The 20,743-nt window shown below is 46.3% G+C and overlaps 1 protein-coding gene across 4 annotated transcripts in view; it reads right to left on the bottom strand.

Moving 5' to 3' along the window:
- The window catches only part of Ptprn2 (protein tyrosine phosphatase receptor type N2), a 738,491-nt gene that overhangs the window by 525,795 nt on the left and 191,953 nt on the right, over positions 1–20,743 (bottom strand). For all 4 annotated transcript variants that reach the window (XM_052739188.1, XM_052739186.1, XM_052739187.1 and 1 more), the window contains one exon: positions 13,744–13,857. In XM_052739188.1, the coding sequence (XP_052595148.1) occupies positions 13,744–13,857 (114 nt within the window). The remainder of the gene's footprint in view (positions 1–13,743; positions 13,858–20,743) is intronic.

Here is a 20,743-nt window from a genome sequence, read left to right as displayed (position 1 = left end):
AGCACATGAATCAGTGAACAATCCCACACCTGGCCATATTTCCTTCCAAATAGAATGTATGACCATATGTACTGCCTGAAGTTCTGCCCAATGGGATAATTTCCCTTCACCAGTATCTTTGAGGATTGTTCCAGTAAGGAATTGTAATGCTGCATCTGTCTACTTCTTGGTAATGACTATATAACTTACAGAACCATCAGTAAACCAGGGCCTAGTTTTTCCTTCCTCAGTCAACTGACCATAGGACATACCCAACGAGGCATGCTTGGGAGCAAAAGGCATTGGAACAGGGGTAGAAACCATAGGCATTTGGACAATTTCTTCAAGTAACTTGCTTTTGCCCTTAGGATCTACTCAGGGTCTATCACATATACACCACTTCTATTTGATAATGGATTTTTACTCTGCACATCCTACTTTATAGCTTGGTGGGCCAGATAACACCCAGCTCATGACAGGCACCTCAGGTCATAGGGTAACTTGGTGACCCATTGTCAGTTTCCACTAAGGCCCAATAGCAGGCCAAGATCTCTCAAAAGGAGAATAGTTGTCTTGAGGTAAACCCCACAATCCCAGCGGTCTCCTGTGTGATTCACCTATAGGGGCCTAGCAAATGTTCCAAACAGCATCCCTATTTGCCACTGACACCTCAAATACCATCAGATCTTCTGGATCATATGGTTCAAGTGCTAGAGCAAACTGCATAACATTCTGGATCTCTTAAAGAGCCTGTTTCAGGTCCCATGCAAAACCAGTAAGCTTTCTAAGTCACATGTTTATGGGCTAGAATAACACATGCAAGTGAGGAATATGCTGCCTGCAGAATCCAAATAGGCCCACTAAGCATTGTACTTCTTTCTTGTTGGTATAAGGAACCAGGTGCAATAACTTTAAAAGGAATATCACTGCATGCACCACACTACTGGTTGCCTAGAAATTTCACTGAGGTAGAAGGCCCTCGGATTTTGGTTGGAATTATTTCCCATCTTTTGATGCACATATATGTTACCAACAAGTCCAAAGTGGTTGCTATCTCCTGCTCACTTAGTCCAATCAGCATAATGTCAATGTCAATGTGGACCAGTGTAATATTTTGTGGAAGAGACAGATGATCAACATCCCTTCTGTAAGTGTTATAGCTTGGATGGAAAGGTATCCTGGCAGCCAGGAGCCAAGGAATACCACAAAGTCACATTGCACAACAAATCTCACACAAGAGATTTATTGGGAGGGAAAAAACCAGGAGAGTGGCTGTCTCTGCTCAGGTGAGAAAAAGCAGCAACCTGAATAGGATACAGGGCTTATATAGATTTTCTTGTAAAGGGGTAGAAAATTTTAGGGTGGAACTTTCTAGGGTGGAGATTAGTAGGATTTTATGTACAGAGATTGGGCTTTTTATACTGTTGGTTGGGGGCAGGGTCCAGCAATTAGAGTAGTCTGTAGGTGGAACCTCGCAGTTGGAGGTCCTTAGGCGAGGGGCCTGGCCACTTGTGTGGCTTGAGGGGCTTACATTCCCCGCTTTTTGTTATTGATAAACAATCAGGTCACGGGAAAGAGGGTGATGGTATCACTAGACTACTTCCTGCTGAATCAGGGCGTCGAAGTCCTTTGGGCCAACTTGAGCATCACCAGGGTATAATCAGGAGTCACCGGCTTCTGGCTCTGCAGGGAGGGGCCAGTAATCCTGTAATAGCAACTGATTAAAAGTCTGGTTAGAGATCTTTTGAATCTGTTGTTGAAGAAATGTAGACAAGAAGTTTATAAGGCAGGGTGCAACTAGTAGGATTAAGAAAAGCAGAAGAAAGGAGGTTAAGAAGGGTAGTATCCAATTCCACATTGGACTATCAATGAGTCACTAGCCAGTGACTCATTGGCTAGTTTCTTACATTTTTTGGAGATCCATCTGGAGTTCAGATTTTGTCTTTTACTATATCTGACTGGTTGATAGAGAAGCAGCATTCCTCCCTGAGGGAGAGACAAAGACCACCTCTTTCTGCTGTTACTGAATCTAATCCTCATCAATTTTGTAGCACTTATGGCGGCCCAGTGAGTCTATTTGGGCCTGGAGGGTAAGGATGGGCTGAGCCACCAATTGGAGATGCTGGATCAACTGAGAGGAAAACCAATGGCAAATAGCAGGGAAGTAATCAGTGCCAGGTTTCAGCACCAAAATGTAAGGGTTAACAGTTCTGATACAAAGGTATCCTGGCAGTCAGAGGCCAAGGAATACCTAGAACTCAGAAGGGAATGGTATCCCAGCAGTTGGACACCAAGGAATACCTGTAAATATTACAGCTCTGAAGGGAGAGGTATCCTGGCACACCTGTGTGGCTTTCATAGTAAAAGTAAACAAAGCAGGGAGCTCCCTAGTGACACCTACCCAGCAGAAGGGGAGAGACAAGTGGTTAGAGCAGGTAGAGGAGAAAATAGCTGGAGAAGTGCAAATGTCTTAGGAAGCAGAATTGCACACGAGGTGGGACCCTGAAGGGCATTGCAGGGAGTGTGCCCCCATGGTGGGTAGCCCAAAGGGCGTAGAAAATTCTTTCTTAAAAGAAAGAGATAAGAGGCTTAAGTCCCCTGAGTCTATGGAGAGAGAGTATTGAGCCTGGATGATATATTTGGTGGGGTTTGATGAGGCTGGTAAAGCTGTCACCCTACCCTGATAATAGGGGAACAAGAAGATGTGGGTCCCTAAAACTCCATCAGGACTAAATAGGTGGCCCCTGTGTCCAGAAGGAGAGATAGATTGCCCTGTTATATGATGTCTACCTGAGGCTCCCAGTGTGAGATGGCAGTGGTCAGGCCAAGGGAGCCCAGGCCCCTTCAGTCATCCATGGCCAGATCTAGGAGGTCAGCTGAAGGGCCATCTGGGCTTGATGTCCTCACACCACAAGGGACATAGGGGCAGTCAACATCCCAATGCCTTTCTTGATGGCACCTTGGACATGGTCTGGGTGGTTTATAATGGATCAGACAGGCCTGAGCCCAGTGGCCCCCCTGACTGCATTTGAAGCAGGGACCCAGTGGTTCTTGGGCTTTGGGAGGCCAGGGAGCCTGGGCAGTTGCTATGGCCAGTCAAAAGGCCTTCACTAGCATCAGGTATTTTTGTCTTTGGGCTTTTTCATCTTTCCCATGGTACACCTTAGAGGCCTCTGCTAAGACTTCTGCCTGTGGAGTCAGGGGTCCTTTCTCTAGATGTTTAAATGTGGCCCTAATATCAGGGAAACTCTAAGGAGTTGTTTTCCATCTGGGATCTCAGGATCCAGATTGGTATAATTTTTTGTGAGGCAGTCTAGGAATTGAGATGGGTTATCATGTCTGTCCCGGTTTAACTCTTGAATTCTTTTCATGATTTCCCTCTTTGATGGTGGCCAGCCAGGAGGCAACTTAAAAACCTATCCCTAGCAAGGATGCCCTCTGGGATATTGTATTTTCGTTCAGGGTCCTGGTCAGGGACCGCCTCAGCCCTGACTGGGTGGGCAGCTTGTTGCTGAGAAGAAAGAAAGAGAAACCAGAAAGGCTGATGAGGAAGAAAAGGGACTGTGGGTTAAGGCTTGTTAATGTGATTGAAAGTAGTGGGAGATGCCGGGCCGTGGTGGCGCACGCCTTTAATCCCAGTACTCGGGAGGCAGAGGCAGGCGGATCTCTGTGAGTTCGAGGCCAGCCTGGTCTACAGAGCGAGTTCCAGGAAAGGCGCAAAACTACACAGAGAAACCCTGTCTTGAAAAAATCAAAGAAAAAGAAAATAGTGGGAGAATAATCTGGTTTGGGCCTCACAGCTAGAGGAGTTGTTTTCTTTGGATGGTTTATGCCATGTGGTCACTTTTAGCAAGATGGGAGTGAGGTCACATGGCAAAGTCCATCCTTTCGAACCCTAGCAAAGATGGCTGTCAGCCATGTGGCTACCTCCATCCCAGTGGGGGGACAGCGGCTAAGGTGGCAGCAAGCCACATGTTTCCTTTAAGGTCACCTCTGTATAGATTTTTAACTATCAACCCTGGTGTTATGAGTTTTAAATTAACCCTTTTGTTACAGACTTTGCAGGGTTTTAATCAGACCCAATATGCTTACAAATCTTGAGGTACAAGAAGCTTAGACAATTGTTTTACAAATCTTGAGATAAGATTTATACCTTAGCAAAAGTTTTAGAGTTAAACCAAAACCAAAAGCGTATGAGATGAGCAGCAACAGTCCCCAGTGGGAATAGTCTATCCCTTTATTTTGTTTTGCTCTCCTTTCTCTGTCACACAGCAGATGGTTCGCCTGATACGGGACAGAGGTTTTGGAAGAAACCTTTAAACAAGCATGCTTCGGTCTAGAGGAAGGGGGGCCATACCCGAACTCTAGAGCCAGATTTTAATTCAAGTAAGACAGCATAAAACAACAGTCTAAGGCCACTCATCCCTAAAAGGCACCTGAATACCTGCAAAACTGAATCCAGTAAGCTGAGAACAAAAGAAGGCTTAGAGATAGAAAATGTTTGAGTCCTGGCTATAGACAAAGGATGCTGCAGGAGGGAACTGAGAGAAGCGCCAGCCAGGGAGGGGTGTGTGCAGGGTGTGTGCATGCTGCAGCTGGCTACTCCTGTGCTTTCTCCCTCTCCTGCTAGGTCTCGCTCTTAGCTCCCACTTTGCAACAAACTTCCAGATCCGTCTATGGTAACATAAAAGACAGGACATTTACACAATGTTGCGGGGGAGACGAGACATAAACAAACAGGACTTGGAGCACAGAAAGAAGGGATGGGGAATCTTTTTCCATTTTCCAATCACTCACAGTATTTGTAAAGGTCCCAAATAATATTAGGATCTAAGGTGCCATTAGGTGGCCCTTTGCACTGATTGTCTAAGGGGTATTGAAGCCAAATTTGATTGCAAAAGCAAATAAATTTAGGGCCCTTCAGGTCTGGTGTAGGAAAGAGGATGGAGGTTTTCTTAGAGTCATCCCAAGGGGGAATGAGAGGATATGGAAGACACATTTCCATGGATGAGAGAAAAGGAAAATGTCACTGCAGCCTGTCATCATGGGCATCCCCAGGACTCAGGGAGGACCAAACAAGGACCAAGCCATTCTGTGGGTTGTTACCACACTTATCAGGCATCAGGGACCTAGCCTGGCTAAGCCAGCAGAGAGACTCTGTACCAGGTACCTGGTACCAGAGCTTTCATAGAGGTAAGAAGGCAAGAATGAAAAACCAAACTCTAGGAGGAGGGGTCTCATCCACAGGAAAGGGTCAGGGTGGATGGAGTCAGGAGGGGTCTCATCCACAGGAAAGGGTGGGGGTGGAGGGGATGGAATCACAAAAGCCATGAGGGCCTAAAGGAGCTGTGGGATTATGGGCAGCTCCAGGAGGAAGGTGGGAGAAGAGGACAGGAGGGGGCGCAAGGACACAGACAGGCCTAAGGGAACTGCCAGATTGCAGCTGCAGCTGTGGGAATGGGGGGGGGGCAGCCACAGCCTTAAAGACTGTAACTGGGGGAACTTCTGCTTCCATGAGTACTAGAGGGGTGCTGGACACTCAATGGCCACTTCCTCAGACTCAGGAAAACATTTACACCAAACAAAGAGGAAATTTACCTAACTGCTGCTGGTGGATGGGGATGCTGAGTGAGCCAGAAGGTGAGTCTGTTGCAGGTGGACCGGAGATGAGGGATAGGGTCCCAGTGCAGCTTAGACCATGAGGGGAAACACAGGCACTAGGAGAGCCTACCCGAGTCACAGAACCAATGTAAGCGTCACAGCTCAGATGGAAAGGTATCCTGTGGGTGGAACCTGGTAGTTAGAGGTCCTCAGGGTAGGGGCCTAGCTCAAGGGGCTTACACCTTTCAAACTAAGTCAATGCACAGGACTGGAGAATCACTACAGCCTCGAGGTAAGGCTGTAAAGGCATACTGCTGTCCTTGCTGGATGAAAGCAAACTCCTTCTGGTGGTCCTTTTGTACAAGCATCAAGAAAAAAGCATTTTCTAGACCAAATGGTGGATACCAGGTACCAGGAGATATGTTAATCTGCTCGAGTAAGGACATCACATCTGATATAGCAGCTGTAATGTAAGTTTCTGCTTGATTAAGTTTTCAATAGTCAATTGTTATTCACTATGACCCATCTGTTTTCTGCATAGGCCCAAAAGGAGAGTTAAAGGAATATGCAGCAAGAACCACCACTTCATCTTCTAAGTCCTTGATGGTAGCACCAATTTCTGTATTCCTTCCAGTAATGTGATATTTTTTTAACTTACTATATTCCTTAGTAGGGGCAACTCCAGGGACTTCTCTATTTGGCCTTTCCAACCATAATATCCCTTATTCTGTGGGTCAAGGAACCGATGTGGGAATTCCGCCCTCTGGATTTATCTGTCCCAATTATACATTCTGAGACTGGGGAAATAGCCACAGGATGAGTTCAGGGATTCATTGCACCCACTGTGAGTCAGACTTTAGCCCAAAGTCAATCACTGGTCTCCACAAGCCCCTACTTTACCTGGAGGGCCGCAATGTTTTTAGAGTCTTCCAGAGCCAATGTCAGTTTAGAGCCGGTATCCAACAGACCCTGGAATCCTGACTGTGTCCTTTCCCTAGTGTGCAGTTACCTGTGTAAAAGTCCATCGCTCCCAAAAGGATGGAAGAAAGGCTAAGAGTAAATGTCTTAGATATTCTAGTCTTCCTAGGGGGACTGGTCATCACTTTATTGAAGGTGTATGGGTCTAAATCCCGGCTTAGGTCTGGAAACTGTTTTACTGGCCAAGATCCCCTATTAATACAAATCAATATAACCTTTCTTTATTTCTCAAGAAATTTTCTCCTTATACAGACTGAACAAAATTATAGTAGACCTTCTATCTATTTCACTCCTGGAAAGACCATAATTGACTAGCTAGACCCATAGGTCCATACAGGTCATGCCATCATAAAAGTCATTGCAGGTTAGGCTATTACAGGCACTGCTTGGTCTGTACTGCACCTGACCTCTGCTACTCCAGAGCCCAATTAAACCGGTGTATTTAATCCAGCCAATGGAGCAGCAACATCCCCAACCCTAAGACAGTGGTCCTCAACCTTCCTAATGCTTCCAAACTCATTAATACAGTTCCTCATGTTGAGGTGACCCCTAAGCAAAAAATTATTTTGTTGCTACTTCATAACTGTAATTTTGCTACTGTTATGAATCATAATGTAAATATCTGATATGCAGGACATTTGATATTCAACCCCAAAGGGGTCGTGACCCACAGGTTGAGAACTGTTGCCCTAGGATCTGTTACAAGGAAGAGATCACTGATGAAACTCTGCAAATGTGCTGGTACCCCTCTCACTATTTTGCATCCTAAGAATTAATGAAGGGCATGTCTTCTGGGCCCTCCACTGTGGAGGATTAGATTTTACACAGTGTACCCACTCTAACACCACAGTTTTCCTGAGACTTAAATATAATCCCTTCATCAACACTAAGCCAAGATATATCAGACTAATCCAGCCCCTTCTCATAAGGCCATCTCTTGATAAATGCTTCAACCGATCAATCATACAAACTTGACACTTTATTTTAATTGTTCAAGCTTCCATACTAAATCCAGAATCTCCATCCTGTGGGCAACATCAACAAACTCAGCCTGACCCAGTTTTATGTTCCTTCCATCATTATACACACCCTGAAAATCCATTCCCACACATTCTCCAGACTTCTGATTGAATTAGCAAACTCATTAAGCTCCTTAGTCATAAACTGCACCTCCTTCTGGTCTACCCTTTCTACCTCCCCTCTAGGATCCTTCTTAGCCTTAAGTCTGGTCATAGGGCTAGAGACAACTATTGGTGGGCCCTGAGATACCAGTGTGGTCTTGCCTGGCATTTCCTTCAGAGGAGGCCACTCCCTGTTCAACAATGCATGATTAAGTCCCCGAGACAACGGTAGAGAAGACAGGACTGCAGGGGATTGAAGTGAAGTTGTATCTTCTGCTAAGGGTGGAAAGACCACTTCCTCTGGTAAGATAACCCTTTAAGAATCTTAGGGCTCAAAGTCAGCCGCATTAGGGTCCTCTACATGTTTCTAATTCAAGTTATGGGATCCCATCTTCTCCAGTCAGTACCCTTCTGCTAACTACCAACACACTGAGTCTGAGACTCGCCGTTGCTGTGGCACAGCAACCCATGGAAGACAATAGTCTACCATGCCACAACAGGGACTGTTCGTTGTGAGCCTCCCTTGTAACCACTGCTCAAAGAACTTTTCCTGACTAGACGTGACAATATCAATAAACTATGGGCATAAACAGTTGTTTCAAATGCAATTTGACAGATCTATCATATCCACTGAATGGTAACCTCAGCAGCCATTGCTGCCGCCTTGGCTTGCAGAATTAAACTCCTATGGAGTGGACCTTAAATCCAACTAGAAAGTAGCTGGTTGCACCATATTAGAGCAGCACTGTTGCACCAGACACACATACCGGCATACAGATGGTGTTAACACACCACCGTGTCCATAAACGAGTGGGGACATTAGTGGTCGTGCTCTCCCAGCAGACAGCATAGCATCGTCCAGCACTATGAAGTCTAGAGAACAGGAGCAAACTTCATCTCAGTCCGAGCTTGATTTCCTGAAAAGGTCATCCTATAACCAGAACATACTGCAGTTTTCAATGCAGTCTTACTATCTAGGAAGAATGGAGCCAGTTCTCACCTGTATTTGGGACAAGTTCCCTAGTCTAGCAGGCTGGGCCCACTCCCTCTCCACTTTCTACACTGAGCAACTGTGAGGGCCTTGGACTGGGTAAATAATACCCACCCATGTCACAGCCATAGAGGCAATGGGTCCTGGGGGGATACAGCCAACAAACGAGGCAGACTGAAGTCTCATTCAATAGCCAGCTTTATTCAGAGGCATCAAACAATTTACACTCTGAGAGTTAAGAAAACCACATGAGAAAGTTCTTGTGAGTTCAAGTTGCATACAAGGAAAAGTCACACATGCCAGAAACATGTTTTTCCATAGAGACATATAAAGGATAGTTTAAACATTTAATTGAATAACAACAGCAAACAATAATTAGCACTCTGAAGTGAACTCACTCCTATCCACTACACCTGGGAGGAGCATGAAAGCACATTCCAAGAATAATTCCATGTTTTAGAGAAACTGAGGTCACAAGCCTTGTTTTCTTGGAGTGTTCTCATAAGCACTTACAATTCCCCTCACGGAACTCCATTTCTGGACTGTGTTCTGACATAAATCCACAGGAGAATTGTATACAAAATGTTCTGGGTGAAGGTAGCTGCTCACCCTCATGAGTTTAATCTTTTAGACATGCAGTACTCTCTTTCCATACCCATTTTCCAATGCTGAATGTTTCCAGTGTTCTTGAGGACTGCCAGAGACCAAGACACACTAGGTCCCAATACCCACCCAAGCCCAAACATTGTGCCCATCGGTAAGGGACCAATCAATTCATGATTCAAAATGGGGTCTCTGGTTGCTCTATAGAGTCATCACTTCTAGTAGCTTTGCCCACCCTGTTAAGGAAGTGCTGATGGAGTTCCTGACCGACAAGATCACCATTTTCCACTGGCAGGCAGATCTCTATGAGTTCCAGGCCTGTCTGGTCTACATAGTGAGTTCCAGGATAGCCAGGGCTATGTAGAGAGACACTGTCTCAAAAACTCTAAAAACTAAGAAGAAACAGAAGGAGGAGGAAAGGAAAGAAGGAAGGAAGGAGGGAAGGAAGGAAGGAAGGAGGGAGGGAGGGAGGGAGGGAAGGAGGGAAGGAAGGAGGGAGGGAGGGAGGGAGGGAAGGAGGGAAGGAAGGAAGGAAGGAAGGAAGGAAGGAAGGAAGGAAGGAAGGAAGGAAGGAAGGAAGGAAGGAAAAGAAAATCTTTTCTTCTAAAGGGTTAAGACAAGGAAAATTCATTTTTAAAAGATGCCACTTGGTAAAAATTTCACCTGAACCAGCGATTCCTGCCTAAAATCAGAACATATACTTGTTCATTTCTCCCGAGAAACTGCACCTTTCTGTATTAGACAATCACATAAGAATGATAGGCCAAGCTCTGACCAGAGTGAGGCACAGGACCCCTTGTTTTGTGGATCAAGGTACAGCTAACTTCCCACAGGTGTGCTTGCTTGATTTCTCACAGCTGCACATCCTTCTGCAAAAGTAAGACATGATGCTTTGCTGGAACGCTTTGGATTGTGTGGTCACTTTCTTGGGAGCTGACCCACTTCTATTTCTAACAGGTAGCAGATACAACAGGATCATCTGCATCTCTTTCATCTCTTTGATGGACAGTTGTTCGTGCTTGAAGACTTCCAGGAGCTCACAGGTACAGCATTTGTTTTCTGTCCATTTTTCCCTAGGAACTCCAGGTCAACACACATCTTGCCACATGTGCTTTCGAGTGACCCAGGTAGGACCCCTTGCTTTTTCTTTTCATCTGCTCTTGATTACCTTAGCACTTTATGATTTACATGCTCTCCTAATTGCCCAGGGCCACCATAGCATTACCTACCTCAGAAAGATCATGGGCTTCATCAAATAACACAGAGAAAAGGAATACCACATCAGGATTGGTCCTGTGGCTGCTAACTTTCAGACAGCTTAGCTTCCGCTACAAGTTTCTTCACAGTAAATACAACAGAGCTGCTCCTCCCAAACTCATCTTTGATATGTCCTTTTCCAGTTTGGGCGACAACTGTTGCATTAACTTTTCTTGTGGAAATTTGAACAAATGTCTCCTCATCTCAGACAAGCACCAATCATAAATCAGAGCAATGATTCTATCCAAGTCCAGCTTAGTAACACAATGAGTTCACTAGACTTTCTTACAGGAGCATGGGTGAGGGGTTACCTGTATAATCAAACCAAAAGCTGCATCACCAAAAGGTCCCACCATGGCATTTATGACAGCCTCTCAAAGCTACATATATAAATCCCCCCTTTAATTCCCCTTTATGGCACACCCAGAGAGCACTTGCAGATGAGGCAGGATTATGTACAAATGAAAGAGAGGCATGGAAGGAAAGGGTGGCCGGAACTGAGATGAGGGCCCAATGACCTGCCTCACACCCTTCTATGGGGTTGGGGTAAGATCAGAAAGTTTGGTCTTGTTGAGGGTGTCCTTCAGATAGTGGCAGTTTCTCTCATTAACGAGGTATGATATCATTTGACAATAGTGAAAAATAGACAGAGACAGAGGTTCTGAAGGCAACAGACCCTGAGTGTGATACTTAATGGAAGACACATGACATTTTATGTCTTGAAACCTACAAAATGGTCACAACCTGAAGGAATCAGCACATAAACTGTGGACTTCGGGTAATGACCAATCAATTCTGAACTGTATGTAAACCTAGATGATAGTGAGAGGGCAGGGTAAGAGGGATACGTTACCGTTGCACCTCCAACCCAGATGGCAATAATAGGGGAGGGCATGTACCACCTCTGTACCCACTAACCCAGATGTAATAATGGGGGAGGGCATGTCCCACCTCTGTACCCACTAACCCAGATGTAATAATGGGGGAGGGCATGTCCCACCTCTGTACCCACTAACCCAGATGTAATAATAGGGAAGGGCATGTACCACCTCTGTACCCACTAACCCAGATGTAATAATAGGGAAGGGCATGTTCCACCTCTGTACCCACTAACCCAGATGTAATAATGGGGGAGGGGTGGGACATTTTGAATGGGAAATCCCCACCATAGGTCCATGCATTTGAATACTCGGTCCCAGTTGTTGGTGATGTCTGGCGAGGCTACAGGACCTTTGTGAGGTAGCGCCTTGCTGAAGCAAGTTCACCACTGCATGGGGAGGTTGGAGTTTTACAGTGTCACCACTCCATCTGTTTATCGTGCAGATGAAAATATGACCAGTCAGTTTCCGGCTCCTGCTTCCATGATTTCCCTGGCTGTTGTTATGCTTTCTCACCATGAAGGAATCTACTTTTCTGGAACCACAAGCCAAAATAAGCCCTTCTCATGTGACTGGAACAGACACATGCCTGTTGGTGCAAGGGTTTTCTTGGCAGGAAGTGCCAGTAGAAGCCACAGACGACGCCAATAGAAGAACTACCGCTTCTTTCCAAAAATAAACGCAAAACCACCTTTCTACAGGGACACAGCAACTACCACAATCAAAAACTTGAAAGGGGGGTTGGGCGGTGCCTCCCATCACATCCCTGTGCAGAAGACAGATGAATCTTAGGGGGTGAATGGTGGGGTAGTACAGCAGCTAATGTGTAGTATTTTTTTAGCATTCCCCTGCCATCCACTACAGAAATTGACCTGGGCAACTTTTCTTCTCTAGAGAGGATCAATAGGAGATATCTGCTTCTCTACGACATGGACATCAGTATAGCTTCATGGGCCTGCAATCAGAGACCTCTCACTGTGGAGCATCTCCATTATCTGATCTCATGGGCCTTAGTCACTTTTCTTTCCCTTGGGATATCATTTAGGTACATTGACGTGCTATTGGGTCCCAGTGACCAGGAAGTGGCTACTACCGCATGCACAGTGACAACAAGCTTGGGTGATATAGGATGCCAGAGATGGATGTTGTCCCACCCAGGGAGCCATGGGCAACAGGTCCCCACTGAGGATTAAGAGAGTGTGTGACAAGCAGTAGAGAAAGGAACATAGACAGGTGAGCCATGTGGAGAAACAGAAAGAAAGAAAGAAAGAAAGAAAGAAAGAAAGAAAGAAAGAAAGAAAGGAAGGAAGGAAGGAAGGAAGGAAGGAAGGAAGGAAGGAAGGAAGGAAGGAAGGAAAGAAAGAAAGAAAGAAAGAAAGAAAGAAAGAAAGAAAGAAAGAAAGAAAGAAAGAAAGAAAAAGTGATTTACTTCATTTCCACTGGTCCTAGTGACTCGTCCATGAGTTAACTAGACTAGTTCTTGGAACACTCCAGTACTTCTAACAAGTCAATACACCTGTTGGTTTCTAAAAGGAGAGTGTCTCCAAATCTTACTGACACAGACTCTTCATAGTATAGTTCATCTGGCCTCAGGAGAACCCAGGGAACACATATGATCATTAGGAGAATACTTTGGTTCCCCCCAGGGGAGAAATGTGACTCCCGGGAGCATTATGGTCTCAAAGAGAGTTCTGTGACCACAATGAGAGTACTGTAGTCTCCAGAAGTGTATGGCCTTGAGGAGGACATGCCTTTGTCCCAGTATCCAGGGTCACTGAGTCCCTCATGCCCTTGTTCCCTGGCATGATGGATAACTCTTGTTCTTGGGACACAGCACCTCTCATTCAGGGCTAAATGAAACATGACTTTATCTTAGTAACAGGTTGTAAAACACAGGGCTTCATGATATGGCTCCCTTCAATTTAAAAATTATACACATATACAATAAAATCACAATGAGATATGTATGTTACAGCTATAAAAATGTTAATTATTATAAATTTAAAACTTACTTTCTGAGGAACCTAGAAACTCGTACGATGACAGGAATGTCCTGAAACAACACTGTAGAAGCACTGGAATGAAGTCCAGGCTGACGTGAGTGACTGGCCTGACCACTATGCTCAGCCAAAGTAGCCTCAATGTACCTTACTCTGGGTCACTGGGATATCTGTAATTTCTGCACAGACACAACAGGCCAGGGCTCCTAACCTGAGTCCACACACCCCATGCAAAGCCTTCCCTAGAGCAGGCCATTCAGGCCTCACCCAGACAGCAGAAGCCCAGCTCCCATTATCCATGCCTAGATTGAGGCAGGAGTGGCCACTCTGCCTACCTGTCTGGGAGAGCTTCTGTAAGGTGACCCTCAGGTGCAGCAAGGCTCCTGGTGACACTTCATATCGGTATGTGTCCATCGCTGGAACCTTCTGGCATCTTCCAAACACGCCATCTGTGGGAATAGGAAGGCAAAGAGAGAGTTTGACATTCTGTCTGCTGAGGGCAGGAAGGGCCCCGTGCAAGGGTCCATTTGCTGGGGAGGTGACATAGAGCACAGCTTCAGACAGCACCAGAGAACACAGGAACTCAGGAGCACTCCGAAGGGGGCACTGTAGAAAATGCAAAGGGGACGACTGTGGTACTGCCACGGTGCATTACATAATTGTGCTTTTCCTGCTGTCGTGGCCCTCCCCTTGCATGCCACACTTTGTAACCCGCATGTTGTTGGAGGCCTGGGGTTGGAACTTAGGGCCCATGCATGCTAAGCAAACATTCTCCCGCTGAGCTCTATTCTCAGCCCTTGCAATTCACATTTTTCATGTGAAACTTGCTTCTGACAATTGACTGCAAAGTGGCAGTCATGTTTGGGATTGTCCACATGAAGTGCAGAACACCCTGGAAATGTAACCATTAATTTTCAGAGGCCATAAGGATTGGTTGAAAGATGCTCCCTGCATGAGCAATGGCTGTGCCCCCCAGTAATGCAGTAAGGGACAGAAAGAGATGCGGGCAGGATTAGGGCCTCACTGAGCACTGCTGTGCTTGAGTCTCTGCTTTTGTCTGTAATGACAGACTGCTGTCACATCTTCAAGCCACACCTTCTAATTAATTTGGACCTCAATTAGTCTTTCTTAAGCAAATAGTCCAGTTTGAGATGCACTTTTGGGGTGGGGTGTCACACATTGTAATTACCTTCTTTGGCTCACACAAACGACCGATTCAGGGACTAGTGCTTGCCACCCAGGGTGGCCAGCTGCAGACCCATGGTCGTGGGCGGGAAAGATTTCCCTTTTGTTCACAACAGTCTCTTCTCGAGTGTAGCTAAAGAGAGCCATTCAACTGCAACAAGTTTAATTAGAAGAAACACATTTACCCAGTACCACCTGATGCAAAACCTATCTGTTCATTGTAACATGAATCTTAATGGTCTTATTAATAAAAACTCAGTGCCAGCTATTGGGATAAATTCTGAAAGATCAGAGAGACAGAACAAGCCACAGCCAACTTCACCTCGCCAGCTCCTCAGCTGATCTTGTTTCCTCACACTGGAAGCCTCTGAGTCCTCATCCGAATGGATCTCAGCTGATCTGCTGCTAAAAGTCTAAAGGCTTAAAAACTTCTAGTTCCTTGTCCTCACGCCTTATACACCTTTCTGCCTCCTGCCATCACTTCCTGGGACTAAAGGCGTGTGTCTTTCCCAAGCAAGACATGAGATCTCAAGTGCTGGGATTAGTTTGTGTCACCATGCCTGGCTGTTTCCAGTGTGACCTTGAACTCACAGATTGATCCTCGGGAATGCTAGGATTAAAGGCGTGTGCTACCACTGCCTATCCTCTATGTTTAATATAGTGGCTGTTCTGTTCTCTGACCCCCAGATAAGTTTATTGGGGTGCACAATATATCAACCACAGTTCATCTTAGATAGAGCCCTGTGACTGGCAGAAAAAAGCTTAAATATAGCAAGCATCTTGAGGTGTTGAAGTGCCTTCGTCAACCTAGAAAATACAGAGGACAATGTGTCCTGCTGTACAGAGACGATCATAGGCCCAGAATTGGAGCAAAACCTACAGCCCTTTTCCTCCACATCGGCTCTGCCACACTGCCCTCCACACTACACCACACTGCCCTCCACACTACACCACACTGCCCTTCAATGATTGCTCTGCCATGATGCCCCTCTACAGCTTCAGTCCACAGTCAGTACCCATAGTCCCAGGGGAGTTGACCCAGGCTTCTGTGGACAGTGGCAACAACAATCACTGATCACACCGTCAGGGTGATGCTCTGGAATTCAGCTCGGGATGGGCCCAGGTTCTCTAGACTCTAGTAGGACCCACCCACCATGAGAAACAGAAAGCAGACTCCCACTGTCCACAAGTCAGAGTGGATGGTGCTGGAGACAGAGGAGACAGGGAAGGGAGCTACCACCAGCGGACATCAGTGTAGCCGGAAGTGAAGTCTGCTTGGAGACACTGTTACTAATAGTAATCTAGAGGACAGAGGTCAGTTTCCCCACTTGAAAGGAAGAAGTATATACTTTTCCTGGCGTTTCGGAGAGGATGAAAATGAGATTTGTTTTGCACATTTGCTTGTTGTAACAAGGTCCCTAGAGTACAGACCCCAAAGGCGAAAGTCACTTTTACTTCTAACATTACTGTCCCCTAAACGCCCACACAGACCTGTGCAGGGCCCTGAGAGTCTGCCCAGCTTCTTATCTGTCATTCTCTGTGCATGGCCTCTGTCTCCACACTGCACACATGCTACATACGTGCACACAGGCACAAAGCTTCACTTGTTTCTGTGTGCAGCATTCACATACACACACACACACACACACACACACACACCTCAGACTCAATTCATACATATTCATTCATATACAAGCATTCACACATATGTGCACCCACACACATGCACAGCACTCATTCAAACATACGCATACACACACAGAATCTCTTCCAGCTATCGCTTTTCCTCGTGGCACCCTGAGTCCCAAGGAGGGAAGGCCATTGCTCTGGCTCTCTTCCTCTTCCATGGCATCTGGTGAGACGCCTCCTACTCAGGTGGATTGAAGAGATCAGCAATCACCTAACTGCCATTTTCCCTTTTCATAAAGGAAATGTCTCACTCCTTCAGCAGGAAGCCCGGTGGTTTGGAATCCACATGCGTTTAGAAGTCTTTGCCTCATGGCAGATGTCCTGCTGGATAAGGGCTTGCTGAGGAGAGAAACAGAGGATAGGAACAGACAGCATGTGTCTTGTGTTCTCTCTATGGTTAAACCCATTTTCCAACTCTGCTTAAGCTCAGAGAACTGGTTTGTTTACCCCAACCACTTCCATTCCCAGCTTCTTTCACAAGGAAGGCACACATGGGACATCAAAGGTTCCTGTTGATGCTAATCTCCCACTTCCAGTGACTGCATGCTCTCAGAGAACAGCTCAGAAACATCAAGTCAGACTTCCAAGAAGTAGGCAAACACGCTGGCCTAGGTTCCCCCATCTCTACACAGCAGGCCTCAGGTCTGAGTGGAGGGACCTCCTAAGAGAGACACACACAGGCCTCACTGTGCATCTGATGAGAATGTGGTCACACATTATCTAATATGGAGACCCCTGGAGAAATCATCAGGGTTGGGGCATCTTCCTGCCTCTGTATAAATGATGGCTCAGCCCTGTCCCTGGGCTGAAGGAGGTTCATGGTATGAGATGGCTCTGTCTTCACTATGTGCATTATGATAGACAAGAGTTCCAAGAGCTAAATGTGCTCTGTGCGTCTACAGTGATTTCATCTCAGTTTCTCCTCTTGCCAATACCTTTGCCTATTTTATCTCTCATATGACTTGTCACCTTTCTCCATCAGCTCTTCAGAAAGACCTACAGACTTGGGAATTAATACAACATCTTCTACTGGTGTTTCTGGATTTCAAAGCAAGGGGAGCAATTTGGCCAAATCCTCATGGCAAGTGCATAATCCTGTCTGATTTTCTGTAAGGCTATTAAGGTAAGTGGGATGCACAAAGAATCATTTGATCTTGGAACTATACTCTTGATTCTTAAGGGGAAGGAGGCAGGAAAAGAGTCACAATGACAGTCTTTGCAAAGATGTCACTGGAGGCTGTGTTGATGTTACTATACAAAAGTCAAGAACCTTGCAAAAACATAAGCAGAATTCCTGCCATGCACAAGTGACATTCACCAGGGCTGGGGAAGGGACCCTACTTGCTTCTTTCCATGGTCCAAAGTAACGGCCTATGGTGTGCATTCATGCTTGAGAAATACTGTACCCAGTAAAACACTGCATGGACTTGCTCAGGAGGAGCCAGTAGCTGTATCTGAACACTACCCCAGAGTGTGATGGGAATCCACAATGCCCAGCTCATTCAGAGAGCCAATCCAGCACCAAGACACAGCAGCAAAATACACTTTACTGGGAAACCTTATCCCTGGGCTCAGACCCAGGGACTAACCCAGCCACCTGCAGGGAGTCCAGCAGGTTCATTTTAAAACCTAGTCCTTCATCCACCATCTACATCCAAATCTCACTAAAGTGGCCGGTGAGGAAGAGCAACAACAGTGACCCCTCGTGGTCACATGCCCAAAGGCCAGATTTCTAATCCAGGCAGATGCCCATGCTGGCCAGGACGCTCCAAGGACCAGCAAGAAGCCTAGGAGGATTCTATCCTCTTGTCAGGAGATATAGACACTACTCAGAGCAATAGATGAAGTAGCATGCATGTGTTCAGTGTGAACAAACATGCTCACATATACCCACACAATGCATGTATGCATCAGTCATAGTCAAGCACAGGAATACACTTATATTTTTATACACCCACAGGGTCAGTGACCTAGAGAGGAACCCCCGCTGGGTCAGTGATTAGGACAAGAACACATCTGCAGAGTCAGTGTGACCAAGACAGACCCCACCTCTAGAGTTAGTGCAGGACAGAGACTCTCACAACTCAGTGACCATTCAAGGACCCACCCAGAGGTCAATGACCAGGAAAGGGACCTTTCTGCAGAACCATGACCTGATAGAGACCCTACCCACAGGGTAAGTAACAGTACAGGGACTCATCTTCAGGGTCACTGATCAGGAATGACACCCATTTTCAGGGTAGGTGACAAGGACAGGGAATGTTGTATAAGAGTCCCCTCTGAGATTGAAATATTCCGTTTGGAGGGGAATCAGGAAGGTAAACAACTTAAAATAGCTCTAGGAAATCCCTGAAACAGGAAGTCCCTGAAACTGACCAGATTCACTAGGACCCACTCTGCCAGAGTAAACAATAAAAGTTGTCCCCCTGAGAGGAACAGAGCTGGGCTTCAGAGAAGACTCTCAAAAAAGCCAAGCTGCAAAGAAGACTCTGAGTCATACATGGGTTAGCCATAGAAGACCCTGAGTCATGCATGGGCTAGCCACAGAGAGCAGTGAGACAGCAACCAGGCACAGCACCTGTCGACCCACTGGTATGACTAGTTCTGTCTGGGACACATACCTATGCCACAGCAGGATGTGGGTGAGGACATGTGGAGATGCTGTGCAATTGTGCAGTTGATGGCTGACCCTGTCTGTAAGTAGTGGAGTGTCTATCTCTCTAGCGCCCAGGATCATAATGGGTCTAACACAGTAAATCCAGCAATACACAAGTGGCAGCCTGCTGAGTGGACAAGCCAGGCGCATGGACACCGGAATCCCTCCACACACAGAACCTGCTGCTGCCCTAACCTTGGGCCTCCAGCCTCCAGGGCATGAGAAACAAATTTCTGCTGTTCCTCGGCCACCAAGGCTGGGGTGTGCGTGCATGCTTGTTGCTTGCTTCTTTTGCAGCCTGAAAGGACTAAGATTCTGTGTGTGTCCTATAGCCCATCTTACCCATGTGGAAACCAGGGCACAGTGAGGCTTGAGATCTCTCCTGCTTCACAGACATTGTACTGTTCTAAGAGCTGTGCCATCCGGGGACACCATCACCTCAAACACCTGCTTTCTTTCTCTTCATAACTTGTTTCCCCATATTTGACCTTGAAAATAGGGTCACTACAATGACCTATTAAATAAGGTGGGGCCATGTCTTCTTCTGAAACTAATGAAATACTTGTGTTTGTGTGTGTGTGTGTGTGTGTGTGTGTGTGTGTACTGACACTTAACTCACTTAATCTGAGCTATTCCTAACTGATACAACTTCCCATGACCCCCTGTCTACTGGTGAGAACCATGGTACCCAAAGAGGTCAAGTGACTAGCTTTCAGTCACTCATCACATGGCAGGCAGGCTGCTGACTTTGCTTCACTAAAGATCAGAGGAACTGGAAGCAGGAACCTAATGAGGAGGAAGCTGGGAACTGGGGTCTGTTGTTCCAAACCCTGGAAAGATCAGGAGTGCTCACTCATGATCACTTGGCCTTAGCCTAGGGACAACAAACTGCCTGGGCTTGGAGGAAAAGAGCAAGTGCTGGGGGCGGGGCGTCAATGCAGGGCATGTATGTCTAGTTTCAAGCCATGCCTGCTGATATTCTAGGTAAAGTTGAGATAAGCAGATTTTTGAGGGTAACAACTAAAAGGCATTTCAGAACAAATTGGCCCCCTCCCACATTGCTCCCAGGGAGCCATGTCTTCCTTCAGAGATGGAGCAACACTGCCTAGCATGGGCCCTACGGAGTGTGGCTTCTGGCCCAGCTCTGTCACAATCCTGAGCCACTTTTCAGTTTCCTATATCCACTGTAGTAATGGATGATCAAGTTGGTTCAGCAGAGGTGCAGACAGGTTTTCTTACAAACCACATAACAGGTCCCTCAAACTACCAGGTTCTGTAGAGCTTCCCTGATTGCATCCCAAGCCCAGTTCTCACCTCTCTGGATGACAGCAGAGAGCCAGCAGGGCACAGTAAGGAAGACAAACAGGAAAGGAAGCCATGGCACAGCCCTGACAATACAGGCAGAGGTCAGCTCACAGGCTGCCCACAGACCTGTGCATGGCACTTGGAATGTAACCAAGCTACCATTCACTGCTGCAGCATCATGATACCATCTAAGGTCGAACCCCAAACTTGAGCTTTTTTTCATTACTATGGAAAGCCAGTTTACACACACACACACACACACACACACACACACACACACACACACACACACACATACACACTGATGGAAGGAGACATCTTGGCATTTTTAGTAGATGATATGCATCCTCACAACTGGGACATAAGACACCAAACACAAAAGAGTGTCACTTTAAGCAAATGGACTGTAGAAGCTGATCATCATTGTTGATAAAATTTTCTCTAGATGCTAAATAACCAAGGAGTTGAGGCATAGCTTAGTGTCAAAGCACTGGCCTAGC

This window comes from Peromyscus californicus, unplaced genomic scaffold, assembly GCF_007827085.1.
Source record: "Peromyscus californicus insignis strain IS unplaced genomic scaffold, ASM782708v3 Scaffold_15__1_contigs__length_86483966, whole genome shotgun sequence".
In the NCBI taxonomy this organism is placed as follows: domain Eukaryota; kingdom Metazoa; phylum Chordata; class Mammalia; order Rodentia; family Cricetidae; genus Peromyscus; species Peromyscus californicus.
The sequence above is the reverse complement of the archived record's forward strand: the minus strand, read 5'-3'. Positions and strand labels throughout refer to the sequence as shown.